At 57.2% G+C, this 14875-nt stretch overlaps 1 protein-coding gene across 13 annotated transcripts in view; it reads left to right on the forward strand.

Annotated features, from left to right (window-relative positions):
- Nucleotides 1-14875, forward strand: part of CAMK2B (calcium/calmodulin dependent protein kinase II beta) — a 108380-nt gene that overhangs the window by 53044 nt on the left and 40461 nt on the right. For all 13 annotated transcript variants that reach the window (XM_030797202.1, XM_030797197.1, XM_030797198.1 and 10 more), the window contains exons 3-4: nt 8930-8989; nt 13090-13144. In XM_030797202.1, coding sequence (XP_030653062.1) covers nt 8930-8989; nt 13090-13144 — 115 coding nt within the window. The remainder of the gene's footprint in view (nt 1-8929; nt 8990-13089; nt 13145-14875) is intronic.

The following is a 14875-nucleotide window of genomic DNA, read 5'->3' on the forward strand; positions in this document are numbered from 1 at the left end:
ACAGGCCTGCCCAGAGCCAGTCCTCAGCACACAGAAGTCACTACCCTGAAGGACTCACAGGGTCATTCTCAAGGAGCAGTTTTCCTTTTAGGAGGAATGGCTGGGATCTGCCCATGGCCTCCTTTCAGCCCCTAAACTGGCCTGCACCCTGAGACTGGATGGGCAGTCCCTGCCGCATGGCCCAAGCTGACTCTGGGGTCAGGACTGGTTTTACTTCACATTTACCAGCCAGGGAGGAGAGTCAGAGGAGAGGGGCTGCTGGAAGCCACTCCCTCGTCCCTACCCAGCTGCCCTCTTTGTTCTCAAATAAATCCAAGGTCAGTGCTACCAAGGGACTTGCTGGCAGCCCAGGTTGGCAAGTGCTGGCCCTGAGATGTGAGCTGGCCTCTGCCTGCCCCATGCCTGCCCCACCCCACAGCCAATGCCCGATTTTCTGTCACCAGAGTCTGTAGGAGCCGGCTAGGACGTGGCCAAACAGAATTAAAGGCCAGACCCCACTGGCCTAGTGTCAAGGCCCAGGATGTCCTATCAGGTTCTGGCCCAGCTGCTCAGTGCCACACAGGGCTGCACTTGGCTCCCAAGTACTCTGTCACTAGTGTGCGAGCGCAGTCAAGTTTAGCCTTGAAGTGAATTGGGACGCTTGAGTTAAGTGTGTTGGTACCAGGCAGGGTGCAGAATATGCGTGGCTGGTGTTTGATGTGGATGTTGGCAAGCTGTTTAAGAGTCTAGAGGGCCAGATGGTGGCTCATGCCTGTAATCCCAGCACTTTGGGAGGCTAAGGTGGGTGGATCAACTGAGGTCAGGAGTTCGAGACCAGCCTGGCCAACATGGTGAAACCCTGTCTCTACTAAAAATACAAAAATTAGCCAGGTGTGATGGCGCATACCTCGAATCCCAGCTACTGGAGAGGCTGATGTGGGAGAATCACTTGAATCCAGGAGGTGGAGGTTGCTGTGAACCAAGATCATGCCCCTGCACTCTAGCCTGGGTGACAGAGAGAGACTCCATCAAAAAAAATAAAAAGAAAAGAAAAAGTCTAGGAAGCTCTCTCATGCCTGTGATGGTGCAGGTCGCTGAGGCAGGTGCAGGTCTCCTGGGGCTGATGGGTCTTGCCAATGTACTGACAGTGCAGGGAGGGGCTGCTGACCCCCACCAAGGTCCAGAGTATTGGACAGATGTGTGCCCAGCTCTGTGGGGATGGGGGGTGGCTTTGGGGGCCCCTCTCTGCTGTGGCCCTCGAAGTCTCCTCTGGACAGGAACAGCGCTACTTGACAGGGCATCTCCTGAATCCATTTCATGGGAGGAAACTGAGGCCCCCAAGTGCGATTTGGATGCAGCCAGTTTCCTGGCCCAGGCCTTGGTGGCGTGCCATGTCCCATAGCAGGCCCCTGTGCAGGGCCTGAGTTCTGGAGCATGGCACTGACGTCACAGCACCTTCAGCCAGACAGCCTCAGGCTTGGGTCAGAGCCCTGAGTCTGGTGTCCTTGCCACCCTAGTCCAGCGCACAGGTGGACCACCTGTCTTGATGTTGGTCTGTGGGTTAGCCTCGAGTAGCAGAGCCCCAGGTAGCCCCAGCCCTGAGGAACCAGAAGCTGGCACAGTACACAGCTTCTGGCCCATCCCTCCCCAGCCACTGCTTCCAGGCCAGGGCAGCTGGAGCAGAGCCCTTCTGCCATGCGCACCATCCCCGTGCCCTCCCCAGCTGGGCTGTGTGGCGGACAAGCAGAAGGGGCTATCCTTGAGGATCTCCTCCCAGGCATGAGGAAATGGGTGGAGAGCGCTGGTGCTGGTGGGGGGGCCCCCGGTGATGGGCCCATGGGGGGTCTGGCAACCTCCCTCAGGGTGAGGCAGGGCTGCCTGGAATGGGGGGGTACATTCTTGAGCACCCACCCTGTGCCAGGCCCGTGTGGATTTACACACACGATTCCATTTTCAGTCCGGCACAGTCCTGGGGCCAGATACTGTTATTACAGCCATCTTCCAGATGAGGCCCAGGGAAGTGCCATCTCTTGTCCCAGGCCACAGGGTGGGCAGGATTCATGGCACCTAGGGAGCCCCACCCCCCAGCCCTCAGACCCTGGTGGCAGTGGTCCCAGGTGGCCCCAGCTGGCCCCAGCTGCATCCCCCAGCCAGCACAGAGTTTACCCAGCAGGTCTCCTCCCGGTCTCTGGGTCTGACAACTCCAGAGGCCCTGGGGTGAGAGGGAGGCAGCCCTTCCTGACACGGGTGGGCCTTGTGCCTCCCCCTCCTGCCCCTCTGCCGCCCCCGCCCAGTGCCCTGCGGTGTCCTCCTGGAGGTGCCAGCTCTGCTGTTTCTCCTGGTGGCTGGCGGGGGGCCCAGTGCCCACCCACGCCCTCCTGTTCCCCTTCTCCCTGGTTCCTCTCACTCACTACCCCCCACCCCTGCTGTGAGTCACCCACTGCCAGGGAGGAGGAGGGGCGGGGAGGGTGGAGGATGGCATAGGGGGCCTGGGTGGGCAGGGAAGCCTCTGCCAGCTCCATCCTGGACCCCTTCTTGGCTCTGGAGAAAGAAAGAGGAAATTATGGGAGCGAACATCAATGATTTACCAAACCATGTAACCTTAACTTGTCCTGTAAGACCCTCCCTTCCCCATGTGGGGCACTGGTCGCACCATGGCCTCTGGGTGCTATCCACTCAGGACACGAGGGGTCCCTGGAGCCATGCACAAGTGCACCTTTGGGATGTTGAAGGCTACCCTGCCCCCACCAGGCCCCCAGCCTTGGCCTTTCAGCCCTGGCAGCTTTGAGCGCCTCTCTGTGCCTCAGTTTCCTCACCTTTGCCCTGTGCCTCACCCTGCAGATGCAGGAGGGTTGGTGTGAATGTCCTGCCCCATCAGCTCCACCTCTCCCATCGCCCTCAGCTGGCTTCTCTTTGTTCTTAGCTCAGGGGACCCTACGGCTCCCACGCTGATGAGGGTGGCATGGCAGGAGGGGAGGAGCTCCCGCCACACCAGGAGAGGTTTGCAGTCTCTCCCCCGCCACTCCTGGTCTTTCAGGGCATTTTTGGAATGAGATAGGTTAATGCCTGTAATGTGCACAGAACAGACGGTGCCTGGCATGTGGCAGGTGCTCCAGGATGGGTCACGTGGCTGTGCCCATGTCCCGGTCCTGTCTCTTCCTGCACTTGGCCGTGGGCACCTTGAGATGGCCCCTGCCCCTGCCACCTTCATGGTGGTGGGTGCCAGCTGCCAACCCGCCAGCATAGTAACAGCTTGGAGGAGCCCCCACTCCCCTACCCCGCCCCTCAGAGCTCCACGCCAAGGCTTCGGGGGTCCTGTGGATCTGGGAATGGCTGTTGGTGGAGGACCTGTGGTCCCTGCTCCTGAGAGGCTGGACATCTAGGCAAGCATAACCCGACCTTGTCTTTCCCCACGAGCACGAGTGGTTTGCTTTGGTCGGGCCTCTGCAGGCAGGTAACCCAGACCAGCCGGGCTCTCAGTGTTTTGGAGAAGGATGTGGGGTGAGGGAGGAGGGGAGCCTTGTCACCTGGGCCCTTGAGCGCCCTCCTGATACTGGCGTGGCGTTGTCTCCCCTTCCTCTGTGATGTCAGCCTTGCTGCCCCCACAGCCAGCATCTGCAGGCTGTAAATATCAGATTCTACATTGAGCAGAGGCTGCAGCCACCAGGCAGGCACCACCCACCAGCTCAGAGAGCAGCAGGGAATGCAGACCTAGTGGCATATCACAGAGAGCCCCTGCGCTTCGGCGAGAGGCCTTCGCTTTGAGTCCCAGCCCAGCAGTCTGCCCTGCGCAGTCCGGGGTGTCTTCAGCGTCCTGGGATGTGTGCGGGAGCTGGTGAGAAGCCTGCCGTAAGATGAGCTCAGCACAGCTGTGCAGGGCTCAGCTGGGGGTGCTTCTCTTCCCTGTCTTTCAGTGGCCCCCAGCCTGCCTGTGTCCTAGCACTTGGCCCTACCTGTCGTGTGGACCTCAGGGGACACCCAGGTGCAGGTTTGGCAGGATGAATGGCCAGCAGGCCAGGGCTCTGTGCAGAGACTGTAGCCAAATCACCTAGAAAAGCTCCCAGGGCTTGGCATTCCCTGAGGGCTGGAATCTGAGGGTGTCGCACTATCATTAGAATTCAAGCAGGCAGGCGGATAATTGCAGGCTCCGGTTTAGCCTGATCTTTTTGAGGACAATTGTTTATGGGGTTTTTTGTTGTTGTTGTTTTGGGGGGTTTTTGATAAATGCTTTTATGGGGGTATAAATGAATGCTGTATTTGATCTGTGGGATGTTTCTCTGGTAGGAGAAATAAATAGCAATGCTTTTGCCAGCATCTCTCTTAGCCACCCTCTTGGGGAGCAGGTGTGTAAATGTGTACACACGTGTGCGCATGTGTAGAATTGCATCCACACTGAATGGGCCAGTCACCTTCTGGCTTAAATACAGGCCCACACACATACGCCCTTGCCTCCGTTTAGGGTGCAGATTCGCAAGATGCCCAAGCATTTAGGAGCTGGTTGAACTCATGAGTTCCCTCTCCAAGCTTCACATCAGAGGGGGTGTGAGAACCAAGTCTTTTTCCAGCATGAGTAGGCAAACTCCTACTCATCCTCTAAAACCCCACTGAAGCATCACCTCTTGAGTCTCCACAGGCAGAATCAGGGCCTGAGAGCACTCTGCTCATCACTCTGCTGTAACAAATGGCACAGGCACTGCTGTCATTGGCTTTTTGTGCCCCAGGGACTGTCTGCCCTGGAACCCCAAGACCTTGGCCAGGGGTCTTGGGGTGGGAGAAGAAGAGGGAGGGCAAGAGGGCAGAGGGGTCTCCTCTTGATGGGGTGAGGTCCCCTGGAGGTTGGGAGGGGCTCAGCCTGTGTCCTCACTCCCCAGCCCCTGCCTTCTGTCCCACGGTCTATTTCAGAGGTCATTCTTAGACTGCTTTGGGAAAACTCAGCATTGCAGGGAACTGCAGTTCCCGGAGCCAGTGCGCGCGGAGAAGTGCCGTGAGCCTGAGCCTGACGTTGGCCGACGGGGAGAGGGGATCCAGCACCTTCTGAGGAGGTGACCACGCACTGGCTGTTGGATGGGGTGGGTTCTTGGGGTTTCTTTGTTGTTGGATTCACAACCCGCAGAGATGTGGTACCTCTTCTGTGACTTCTGTGACACTGCCTGGCCCTGACCAGGACATCACTGTAGTGGCCATAGCCAGGGCTGGCCACTCAGGAGGCCTCATGGGACCTCCTTCAGGAAGGGGTGCCCTGCGGGGGTCCTGGGGCATTGATGGGGTCCTGGGCAGGTAGGGAGCTGCTGCTGGCAGACTTCCGGCTGTGTTCTCACCACAGGCCTGCTGGCCTCGGGACCTGCTCAGTGGCCACTGCTCTGGTCTCCTGAGTCCAGCAGGTTCCCTGGGGACCAGAGCCCCCCCCCAATGAGGCTGGCAGGCAGGGATGAGCAAGATACGGTTGCTGCACTGTCTGGGGCAGGGAATAGGACCGAGCTGGAGGTTCTCCCAGATTCTGCTGTACCGTTTAGGGCCAGCTTCTGCTGTACTGTTTAGGGCCAGGGCACATTTCTTATGCACTGGATTGGGTTCAATATAACTTACTTAACCTTGTCCATGACAAGGGGTTTACGGTGTTGATGTGGAAGCCAAGAATAATGTCCCTGGTTTTGTGGAAAGAAAATCATAGTATGTCCACAGAGTTAGGAAGCTGGATTCTGGCCTGCCCTGAGATGGGGCTGCCTGAGCCAGGTGGAGAAAGAATGCCTCTTCCTCCTGCCCCCTCCTTCTTGTGGCTTCTCAGTCCCATCCAGAGTCACATTATATCCGCTTAGATTTATTTTTTGCCCGAATTTTTACAATCTAAGGGCAAATGCTACCATAGCAGATTTTATGAAACATCCTCGTCATATTGAATCAGTAGCTTGGTCACTGGAGACAGGATCAAAATCTTTTTTAAAAACAATGCTTTGCTAAATTATGGAAGTAACGCATGATCACTGTCAAAACTGGGGGAGGGGAAGTTAACGAATGAAACAACATTAGCCATAATCCTGCCACCGAGAGTGAAGCACTCTATACGACTTGTGTGTCTGCGTGTTACCAGCTTAGATCTTGTGTCATGGTTTATGGTTTCCAAGTGGCTCTCTGAGCTGTAACCTACTGCAGCTGCTGGGAGGAGGTGGTCGAGGTGCTGTTGTGGGTGTTACAGAAAGAGGACCAGTCAGCAACCTGTATGGCCACCACGAGTGGACACCTGGTGCCAGGACTGGGCAGCCAGGTGCCCTTTGTTTGCCCCACACAAATAATTATCTCCCTAAACACATGCCCAGGAATAGGTATCATCTTTGGGCTGGGGCTCAGCTCTTGGTGATGTTTCAGTAATAAAACACAGGCATATAAATTATCTGTGTCCCAGGAGAATGCGTTCATAATTGCATCTTTCTCCTGATTTGGATTTATGATTTTATTGATTTAACTCTAATCAGGCAATTTTTCAAAAGGAAACTACATGCCCTGGTTCCACCGCCTCTCCCTCCCAGGTCCTCCTTTCCCTCAGCCTGGCTCTGGCCCACACGTCCCGTGGCGATGTGCGGTCCCGGGCTTGGATCCTGTCCTGGGGAAAGATTAGCCATCAACTTTTTTGGGACAAGTTGGAAAAGTGGAACGTGGATTGTAGCTTAGAGACATGAGTGTCATATCTGCATTCGATTTACTGAATCTGGGACCTGCACTGAGATTATAGAAGGGACACCCTGTCCTTGTGAGACGCACCTGAGTGCTGCCTGGTGTTACACACGCGTCAGAAAAAGCGAGTGTGTTATATGGAAGCAGGGGCGGGGCAGGGAGATTGTACAGAAGTGCTGTACATGATTGCTCTGTACTGTTGTTGCAATTTTTCTCTAAGTCTGAAAAATGTTCACAATCAGTTTAAGAAAGACATTAGGAAAGAAAACAATAACCCCCTGAACTCACCATCCTGCACCCTGAGACCCCTCCCTCCTCCCACCCCAGAGGGATGGGGGTCAGGAGTGCTGCAAGAGTCAGTCCCCTGCTTTCCACTGGAGCCAGGCCTCATGCATGGAGCCCTCTCCTCCCCAGGTATGTCCAGTGTTGCTGGGTTTTGAGCTCCATGCAGATAGGAAAACGGAGCCCACACCGTGTGTATTCTATTGTGACTATGTTTGATTTTTCCATTCTGATGCTGACAGACACTTGGGCTGGTTCCAGTTCCGCCATCACAAATCCCTGAGGCTCCTGGCACCTCAGCTCCCACTTCAGTGGGAGGGGAGAGGGGAGGGAGAGGGAGCAGGGACTGGAGTATTCTGGAAGACCGTGCAGTGCTTGCTGAGTTGGGTGTGCAGGTGGGAGAGGGAGCAGGTATGCCCTGGGCTTCCAGCAAAACAGCAGGATGGGGTCTGACTCCCTCCATGCCACCTGGAGGCTCTGCCAGATCCCTCTGAATCCCTCTCGTGGGATGCCAGGCGGCTGGGCTTGAAGCAGATGGCAGCCAGGTGGCCAGGGCAGGGAGACGAATGCCTGTCCTGGGAGGGGGGAGCCAGGGGATGCCGCTCCCAGAGACCTTCCCATCTGTAGGCGTGGCTTTCTCACTCAAGGCATATGCGTGTTTGCAGGCATGTCCTGTACCCCCAGGCTGCCACCGCCACACCTGCTCCAGGGGAACTGGCCAGACATGATTCAGCCAGGCCTCCCTTCCTGCAGGTGGACAAGTTTCTGCCAAGCGCAGGGATCAGAGGTTTTAATGCTTCCCAAGGATGATTGTGAAGTTGCAGCCTCATTCTTTCCCTGCTCCTGGGCGCTACTGGGCATTCCTGGCGAAGGAGGCATCCCCGAGGTCTTGTCTTGTGTATTAATTATGTGCCCCCAGGACCTGCTCACCTTTCACGTGGTGGGACTCAGCACTGGGCAGGTGGAGGGGGCTCCAGACGCTGATGCCCCCTCCCCAGTCACGTCCTGAACTCTGAAATGCACTGGCCTTTCCTTGCAGCTCCCCACGTGCGGCTGTGCCCACCGACTGCCTAGTTTCGACCTTTGTGTAAATAAGAGCACACTGTGGGTCCCCCTTTGCTGCTCGTTCCCTCCACACTATTAGGATGCGGGTGCTACCCGCACGTGGGGGTTGGCGGAGGGCTTGTTGCATTGCAGTATGGGACCCTGTGTGACTGCAGCACATGGAGTCCTCCTTCTGTCAGTGGAAGTGTGGGGTTTTGGGTTTTGCTATTACAATCTCCATCAGTTTTTAAAAGCCTCCTGCCTCTATTTGAAATGTAAAATTTCTGGCAGATAAGTTGCTCCATCCTTTGGGGGCCAGTGGAGGGGCCACCCAAGGGGCACCAGTCACCTCCACACCTCCGGTGTCCCGGGATCTGGGCCCGGCACCTTGTGGGGTGGGAGGAGAGCAGCCGGGGCAGGAGAGGCCACCTCCTGCTTCACCACCAGTTTACTCGTATCCAGGCGAGGCCTCTCTGAGGCTTTCCCCTCCTCCTCCTGCCAGCCGGGCTCCGGGGCACACCCTCACCCCCTCCCGGCCCCATTCTGACAGCCCCTCCCCTGCCTCGGAAGAACAAATTTGGCTTCAGCCAAAAGCTCCAAAGAGTATGGAATTAGGACAAATAAATGGAGGATTAAATCAGTGCACCGCTGACTTTGAATCATCCAGGGAAACTTTTAGCCCCGAGTTAGTAGCGCTCACCACCCGAATGGGCCTCTCCACCCACCCCAAACATAAGCCGGCTGGTCCCTGCCCCAGCCTTGCCACCAGTGGCCCAGGGGGTGCCACAAAGGGTGTTCCCTTGGTGGGGGCACGACTACTCACTGTGGGGTCACAACCACTCCTCTCTTCGTCAGAGGCCCTGGCACACCCTCGTGGGCCTCTCCTGACATGGACGATCCGTGGGCCACCAGTTGCTGGCACAGGAGGTGACGCCTTGTTTTTTCTGTCCCCCAGATCACCAGAAACTGGAGAGAGAGGCTCGGATCTGCCGCCTTCTGAAGCATTCCAACATCGGTGAGCGGCCTCGGGTAGGGAGGGGGGATGGGTCCCCACCCTCCCCCGGACAGCAGCCCATTCCGGTTTCTCTATCAGACTTTCAAAGAGATGCAGAAAGACTTCCTTTTCTTCTCTGTTGAAATATCCCACCAGAAGCCCCTGAGGACGCCCCCTCTTCTGCCCTGAACTTGAGGACTTTGTCGTATGTGACGTGATTCCCAGGGGTGCTCAGAGCCAGGGCAGCCCCAAGGTGGGGCTCTGGGTGCCCAGTTCCACCCGACTGGACAGGTCCTTCCCCACCCCACTCTGTCCTTTGGGTCTTGTCTGTGGCACTGGTGCAGAGGAAGGTAAAGGACACATTCCTCACAGAGCCCTCCGCTGAGCGAGTGCCCAGCATGTGACCCCCATAACTCTGAGCCTCCATAACACTGAGCCGCCATTCTGCTGAGAACACACAGGGGCCTCAACACTCTGTGGCCTCAAAAAAAAGCCACAAGATGGCCCAATTACAAGGAAAAGAAAGACTGACCAAAGACCCCAGCACATGCCGTCCTCAGGCTGAGAGCCCCTGACTGTTTTCTTGCGCTGGCCCAGGGCTTCTGGAACTATGGTCTAGGGTCAAGTGACCCTGGCCCAGAGTCAGCTGCTCCACAGGGGTATCTGGAGCCTGGAGCTCAGGCCTTGCCTTTGTCTGGGAGCAGCCAGGAAACACCCTGGGGATGGCAGCCGCTCTTGGCCTCGGAGGCACCTGGGGAGCTGTCAGGTGGATTTTGGGCCCTTTCCTCTGGATTTTGGGCCCTTTCCTCCAAAGCTCTGATTCACTTAGGCCAGGAGGAGCCCAGGCGTGCCTGTTCCAAAGGAACAGCTGGGGACCGGGAGCCTGTTTAGGAGCCTGGGGCATCCACACACTCACCTCGGCCTGGCTCCGAAGGTCGCCAGACCCTCATCACCTGGTTTAGGGGGCTGGAACCACCTTGCCTCATCTGATGCTTCACCAATGAGTTGGGCAGAGGGGCAGGTGCCCCATTGGACCCAGCAGGACCCCAGCATGGAAAGCGGCAGCCCCAACTCCAGGGCCTGGGGCCAGGCTGCAGCCCCAGGCGGGCCCTCAGGGTCCTGCTGCTGCATCTTAGCCCCTGGCGAGATTTGCCGCTGCCCGCCAGCCCACGGCATCCAGACTGGACTCTTCATCCTGCTTCCTCTTAGTAACCCAGGACTTTATTTATTTGCCACCTCTGTATGCTGCCCAGTGTTATTTGCTTACTGTTTTTATTTAAATAGATTTTCTGACAATTCACTTTTTTACTTAGCCCTGTCTGTGAATTTGCCGTCTGATGTGCCAGTTAGGTTTTCTTTTAAACCACTAAAATAAGTATATAACTATTTTTAAAAAGTTAAAAATGTTTTTTTTAAAAGTGTCCACATGCACATGGCCCAGACTCCCCACACAGACCCCCAGTGCTCCATCTGGCCTGAGCAACCTGCTTCCTGCTGAGGAGGTGGGATTTCCCCCCCAACTGCCTCCTCGGAGCCCATCTGCCTCTGCACCAGCCCACCAGGCATGCATGGGGAGGTGGGCGCCTGAGGGCAGGGGCAGCCCCCACCGTGAGATCAGCCCTGCAGCGCCCCCAGGGAGCAGTGAGGTACCTTCATAGATGACAGGGCCTCCCTTGGAGCTGCCCGTGGGGGTATCCCCTCCATGGCCCCTGGGACCACCTCTGCTTTGAGTGTGTGATTTTCATGAAGCATGTCCCAGGTGGGGCAGCTCAGAGGGGCCAGCCTGCTAGGCCCCCAACTGGGCTTATTGGGCAGCCCCCACTAGAAAGGAGTGGGGAGGGGTGAGCTTTTTAACTCCAGAGATTTCACAGGCAAGTCCTAGAAGCGGGATGTTGGTGGGCCTCCAGGATCCGCCATGTCTTAGGGACGCAGAGGCCAGCCTGGGTAGAATGGGAGCCTAGGAGTGAAGAGAGGGTCCAGGGGACCTAGTGAGAGGGCATCCGTGCTCTTGGGACAGAAATCAGCCAGGGAGGGGTGAGAGGGAAAGGGGACATTGGTTTCAGATGAGTGCCTTAGCTGGTGGAGTCCCTGCTTAGCAGAGGCCAGCATCAGCTCACAGACAGCCCTGGTGGGTAAGAGTTGCCCTCCGCCCAGGGCACTGACCCAGGACATGGTCTGGGGAAAACCTTGCTCTTTGAGAATGGGGCTTGGTGGGGGCAGAGAGGAGAAGGCTGGGCTGCTGGGCCTGAGGCAGAGAAGTGGAGCAGGTCTTTCTGCACTGGGCTTGCAAAAGCCCCAGGACTCTTAAGTGGGCCCCAGACCCTGGTGCTGAGTGTTGGTCACCTGGGATTCTTCACACTCAGGTGATGATGGTGACAGTGATGGTCACAGAGCTGTGGTTTACCTAGTGCTCACTGTCTTAGAGCACCACAAAGGTTACATAATTGATCTTCACGGCCACCCCGTGAAGAGGTGCTATTTATCCTATTTCACAGAGGGGCAGATTGAGGCTTAGATGGGCTGAGCAACCTGCCCCAGGTCACACAGCCAGTGCAAGTGGCAGGGGCTGGGCTCGCCCTTTATTTTCTGATTCTGTGGAGGCTTCTGGGGCCTGGCCTGCCCTTGGTGGAGGGCGTTTTGCCTGAGGTTTAGGGGCTAAGGAGGGCCATCGGTATGGGGCTGCTGGAGTCCAGGAATCTGCAAGATGAGGCCTAGGCCCCAGAGACCACATGGAGTTCCCGGATGTAAGGACGCTATCAGGCTGGGCCCCTGGGAGAACCAGAGCCAGAGGAGGGAGGGCACTGGCAGCCAGTTAGAAACTGGGACAGCACCGGAGCATGCGAGGAAGGGGCTGCTTGTGCCTGAGGCCCAGGGGCCTGCGAACCTAGGAGAAGGCGGCTACGCCTTACCCGTTCAGCGTCTGTGGCCCAGTCTCAAGTGGTAGAGGAGAGCCACACCTCAGAGGTTCATCTTCCCAGGACTTGAGGACTGGAGAGAATAAGGCTGGTGCAGTGCAGGCCCTCAAACCGGACTGCCCGCTGAATCCACAGCCCTATTCTGCCTTTTGTGAGCTGTGTGACTATCAGCTGCTTACCTAACCTCCCTGCGCTTCAGCTTCCTCATCTGTAACTTCTCGGGGTGGTTGGGAAGGTTAAATGAAATAACACACACAAAGTGCTTAGAACAGCCCCAGCGTGTTGGCTGTCGTCGTCCTCGTTGTTCTAGCAATCATCAGGATCGGCATGTGGGAGAGTGTCCAAAATGAGTCATTCCTAGAAAATATTTGCTGCTTAGTACAGGGCACATCTCCAGCTCAAGGAAAAGCAGGCCTTGAGGTTGCTTGCTTTGTGCTGAAATCACTCACTGTTCCCGCGCCTCTTCATCCGCTCGTTCATTCATCACATCCTGACCAGCTCCTGCCCTGCGCCAGGCAGAGTTCCAGGGCCAGGCACACTGCACATAGATTGTCATGGGAAGTTGTGCAAGGAGGAAGGAGGGAATGATGGTGGTCCATCCTGCTGACCATGCCAGCTCTGGAATCGGAGCTCAGGGCCCAAACCTTTGGATGATGTTGCATTGGGCAGGGACCCTGCCCGCCAGCCTGTGCTGGCAGGACACAGCAGAGACACAGAGCCTGAAGGCGGAAGGCAGCCCTGGGAAGACCCAAGGCGAATAATGGTGGTTTTTGTCCCAGCTTCTCCTCATGTGGAGCTTCACGGCAGCTCCTTTCTGCGGTTTGGCGGTGTGAGCTCCTCCTGTTAATCTCCATGGTGTTTGGGAGCAGCTGATGCCCAGGCTGGGACCAAAAGGGCCTGGTCTCTCTCTGGCAGAAGGAGACAGGTGACCAGACTGGCAGCTGAGGGCGAGGCACTGGCAGCTGAGGGCAGTGGCACTGCCCTGAGGCCCTGTGGGTGCTCGCTGGGTGGCCAGCTGGTCCTCAGGGCCCAAAGCACTCTGCTCAGCCCTGCCCTCTGGCCTGCCCACCCAGGCCCTACCCAGCCTGATCCTCTGGGCAACCCTAGGGCTTACATAGCTGGTGGTGTGCCTGGACAGGTATGGAGGCAGGCAGGGGGTGTGTCCTGGGCTACTGCCAGCCCCTCATGGCTTCTCTGTCCCCACAGTGCGTCTCCACGACAGCATCTCCGAGGAGGGCTTCCACTACCTGGTCTTCGATCTGTAAGTTCCAGAGCTGGGGACTCTCGCCGCACTCACTCCCAGCCTTGGCTCAGGGTGGGATATGCAGCCTCCCCAGCCCCAGGGAATAGTCCCTACCCGTGGGCTGGCCACTCCCTTGAGTGTGCTTCTGCTGCTGGTCCCCTTGCTCCAAGCTGTGCCCGGCCTAGCTTCCCTCGCCTCTCCTCATTTGCTTTGCACCAGGGTTACTGAGGCCCACAGAGGCAGGACTGACACCCTGGACTCCCCTTCTCTTCCACACAGAACAGGGCACACTGGAGGCAGTGGGTGGGTGGACCCCAGAGGGATAGTCAGTCAGCAGCTTCATTCACCTTCCTTTCCTTGGTGCCCTCATCCCAGCTGGACTAGGGCACCACTGGCTGGCGTGAGTGCACATGTGTGTGTTTATGAGTGTGGCTGTGAAATGTGATCATGTGCACATGTATGCATGTGTGTGGGTGTTTGCACGTGGGGGTGCGTGAGCACATGAAATCAGGGTCCATATGGGTGGGGATGTGCATACATGTGCATGTGTATTGTGTGAATGTATGAGTGAGCGTGTGGAGGTGTGTGCATGTGGGTACGCTGGCACAAGTGTATGCATGTGTGTGCATGCATGTGTATGTGTGTGTTTGCATGAATGTGCATGTGTGAGTGTCTCATGAGTATGTGTGCAGTAGCTCAGTGAGAAGGTGTCTGGGGCCGCTGCCGCCTCTCACTTCCTGCCGGATTTAGAAGCAGTGATCTCATCTCCCTCACTTTTGACAGTTCCTGCTAAGCAGCGCTATATTTAGCTGTCTGTGAGTCAGTGCTGCTCCAGGACCCTGACCTGGGCAAGGGCCCATAGACCTTAGCCTGCCCCTGTGGCCTCCAGGTGGCCGCACAGCCAGAGAAGCCCAGCCTTGGTGCTATTGCCATGGTTACCCCCAGGCCCTCCCCATGGCTGCTGTGAGCATGCAGGCCAAGCAGAGATAGGACGCGCCTGCGTGGGGTCTGCCCTCTCAGCTCCTCCTTCCTCAAGTGACAGACGTCAGGCCATGGCACATGTAGGCCTGAGGAGGCCTCTGTCCACGTGAGGTTCTCAGCCTAGAGAAGCTGAGACTGTCCCTGCAGGGGCTTGGCCACCTCTCAGGTTCCCCTGCATGTCCCACAAGACACCAAGTCGAATCACCAGCCAGGTGACTGGGGCTGACCCAGGACACAGTTGCCACTGCCTGGCTGAGGCTGTGTCCTGAAATGTCTGTCCAGTGGCCCTGGGGAGCTGGCAGGCTTGCTGCCACACCTGTGTGCCCCACCACACCTCCACCAGCCTCTTTTCCCAGGAAATGGAGAGACTGTGGGGTGGGGGGTGGTCCGGTCCAGGGGCCTTGGTGGCCAACAGATGGCTGCATGTGTTACAGGAGCCGAGGAGGAGAAAGGGTGGTGTGTTCGTGCATGTGTGTGTGCCCATTTGAGAGACTCTCATGTCTCCCGCCTTGCCAAGCATATGCCAGGCAGGTGTCAGTGGAGGCCCTGAGGCAGGCTGGGAAGAGGAGATTGGCTGGTGAGTCAGGAAGGACCCTCCATGTCTTCCCCACCCACCTCCCTGGCCCCTGTGCCTCAGCCAGCCTCCAGGCCAGCAGAGGGCCGGGACAGCAGTTTCTGGAGTTGGCTGGCATCGCCCTCAGGAGACCCTGAGGCCCCATAGTAGTTTGGGGACTCTGTGGATTCTGGGGGATTGACAGATATCCCCAC

The sequence above is a fragment of the Nomascus leucogenys genome, chromosome 17 (assembly GCF_006542625.1).
Source record: "Nomascus leucogenys isolate Asia chromosome 17, Asia_NLE_v1, whole genome shotgun sequence".
In the NCBI taxonomy this organism is placed as follows: domain Eukaryota; kingdom Metazoa; phylum Chordata; class Mammalia; order Primates; family Hylobatidae; genus Nomascus; species Nomascus leucogenys.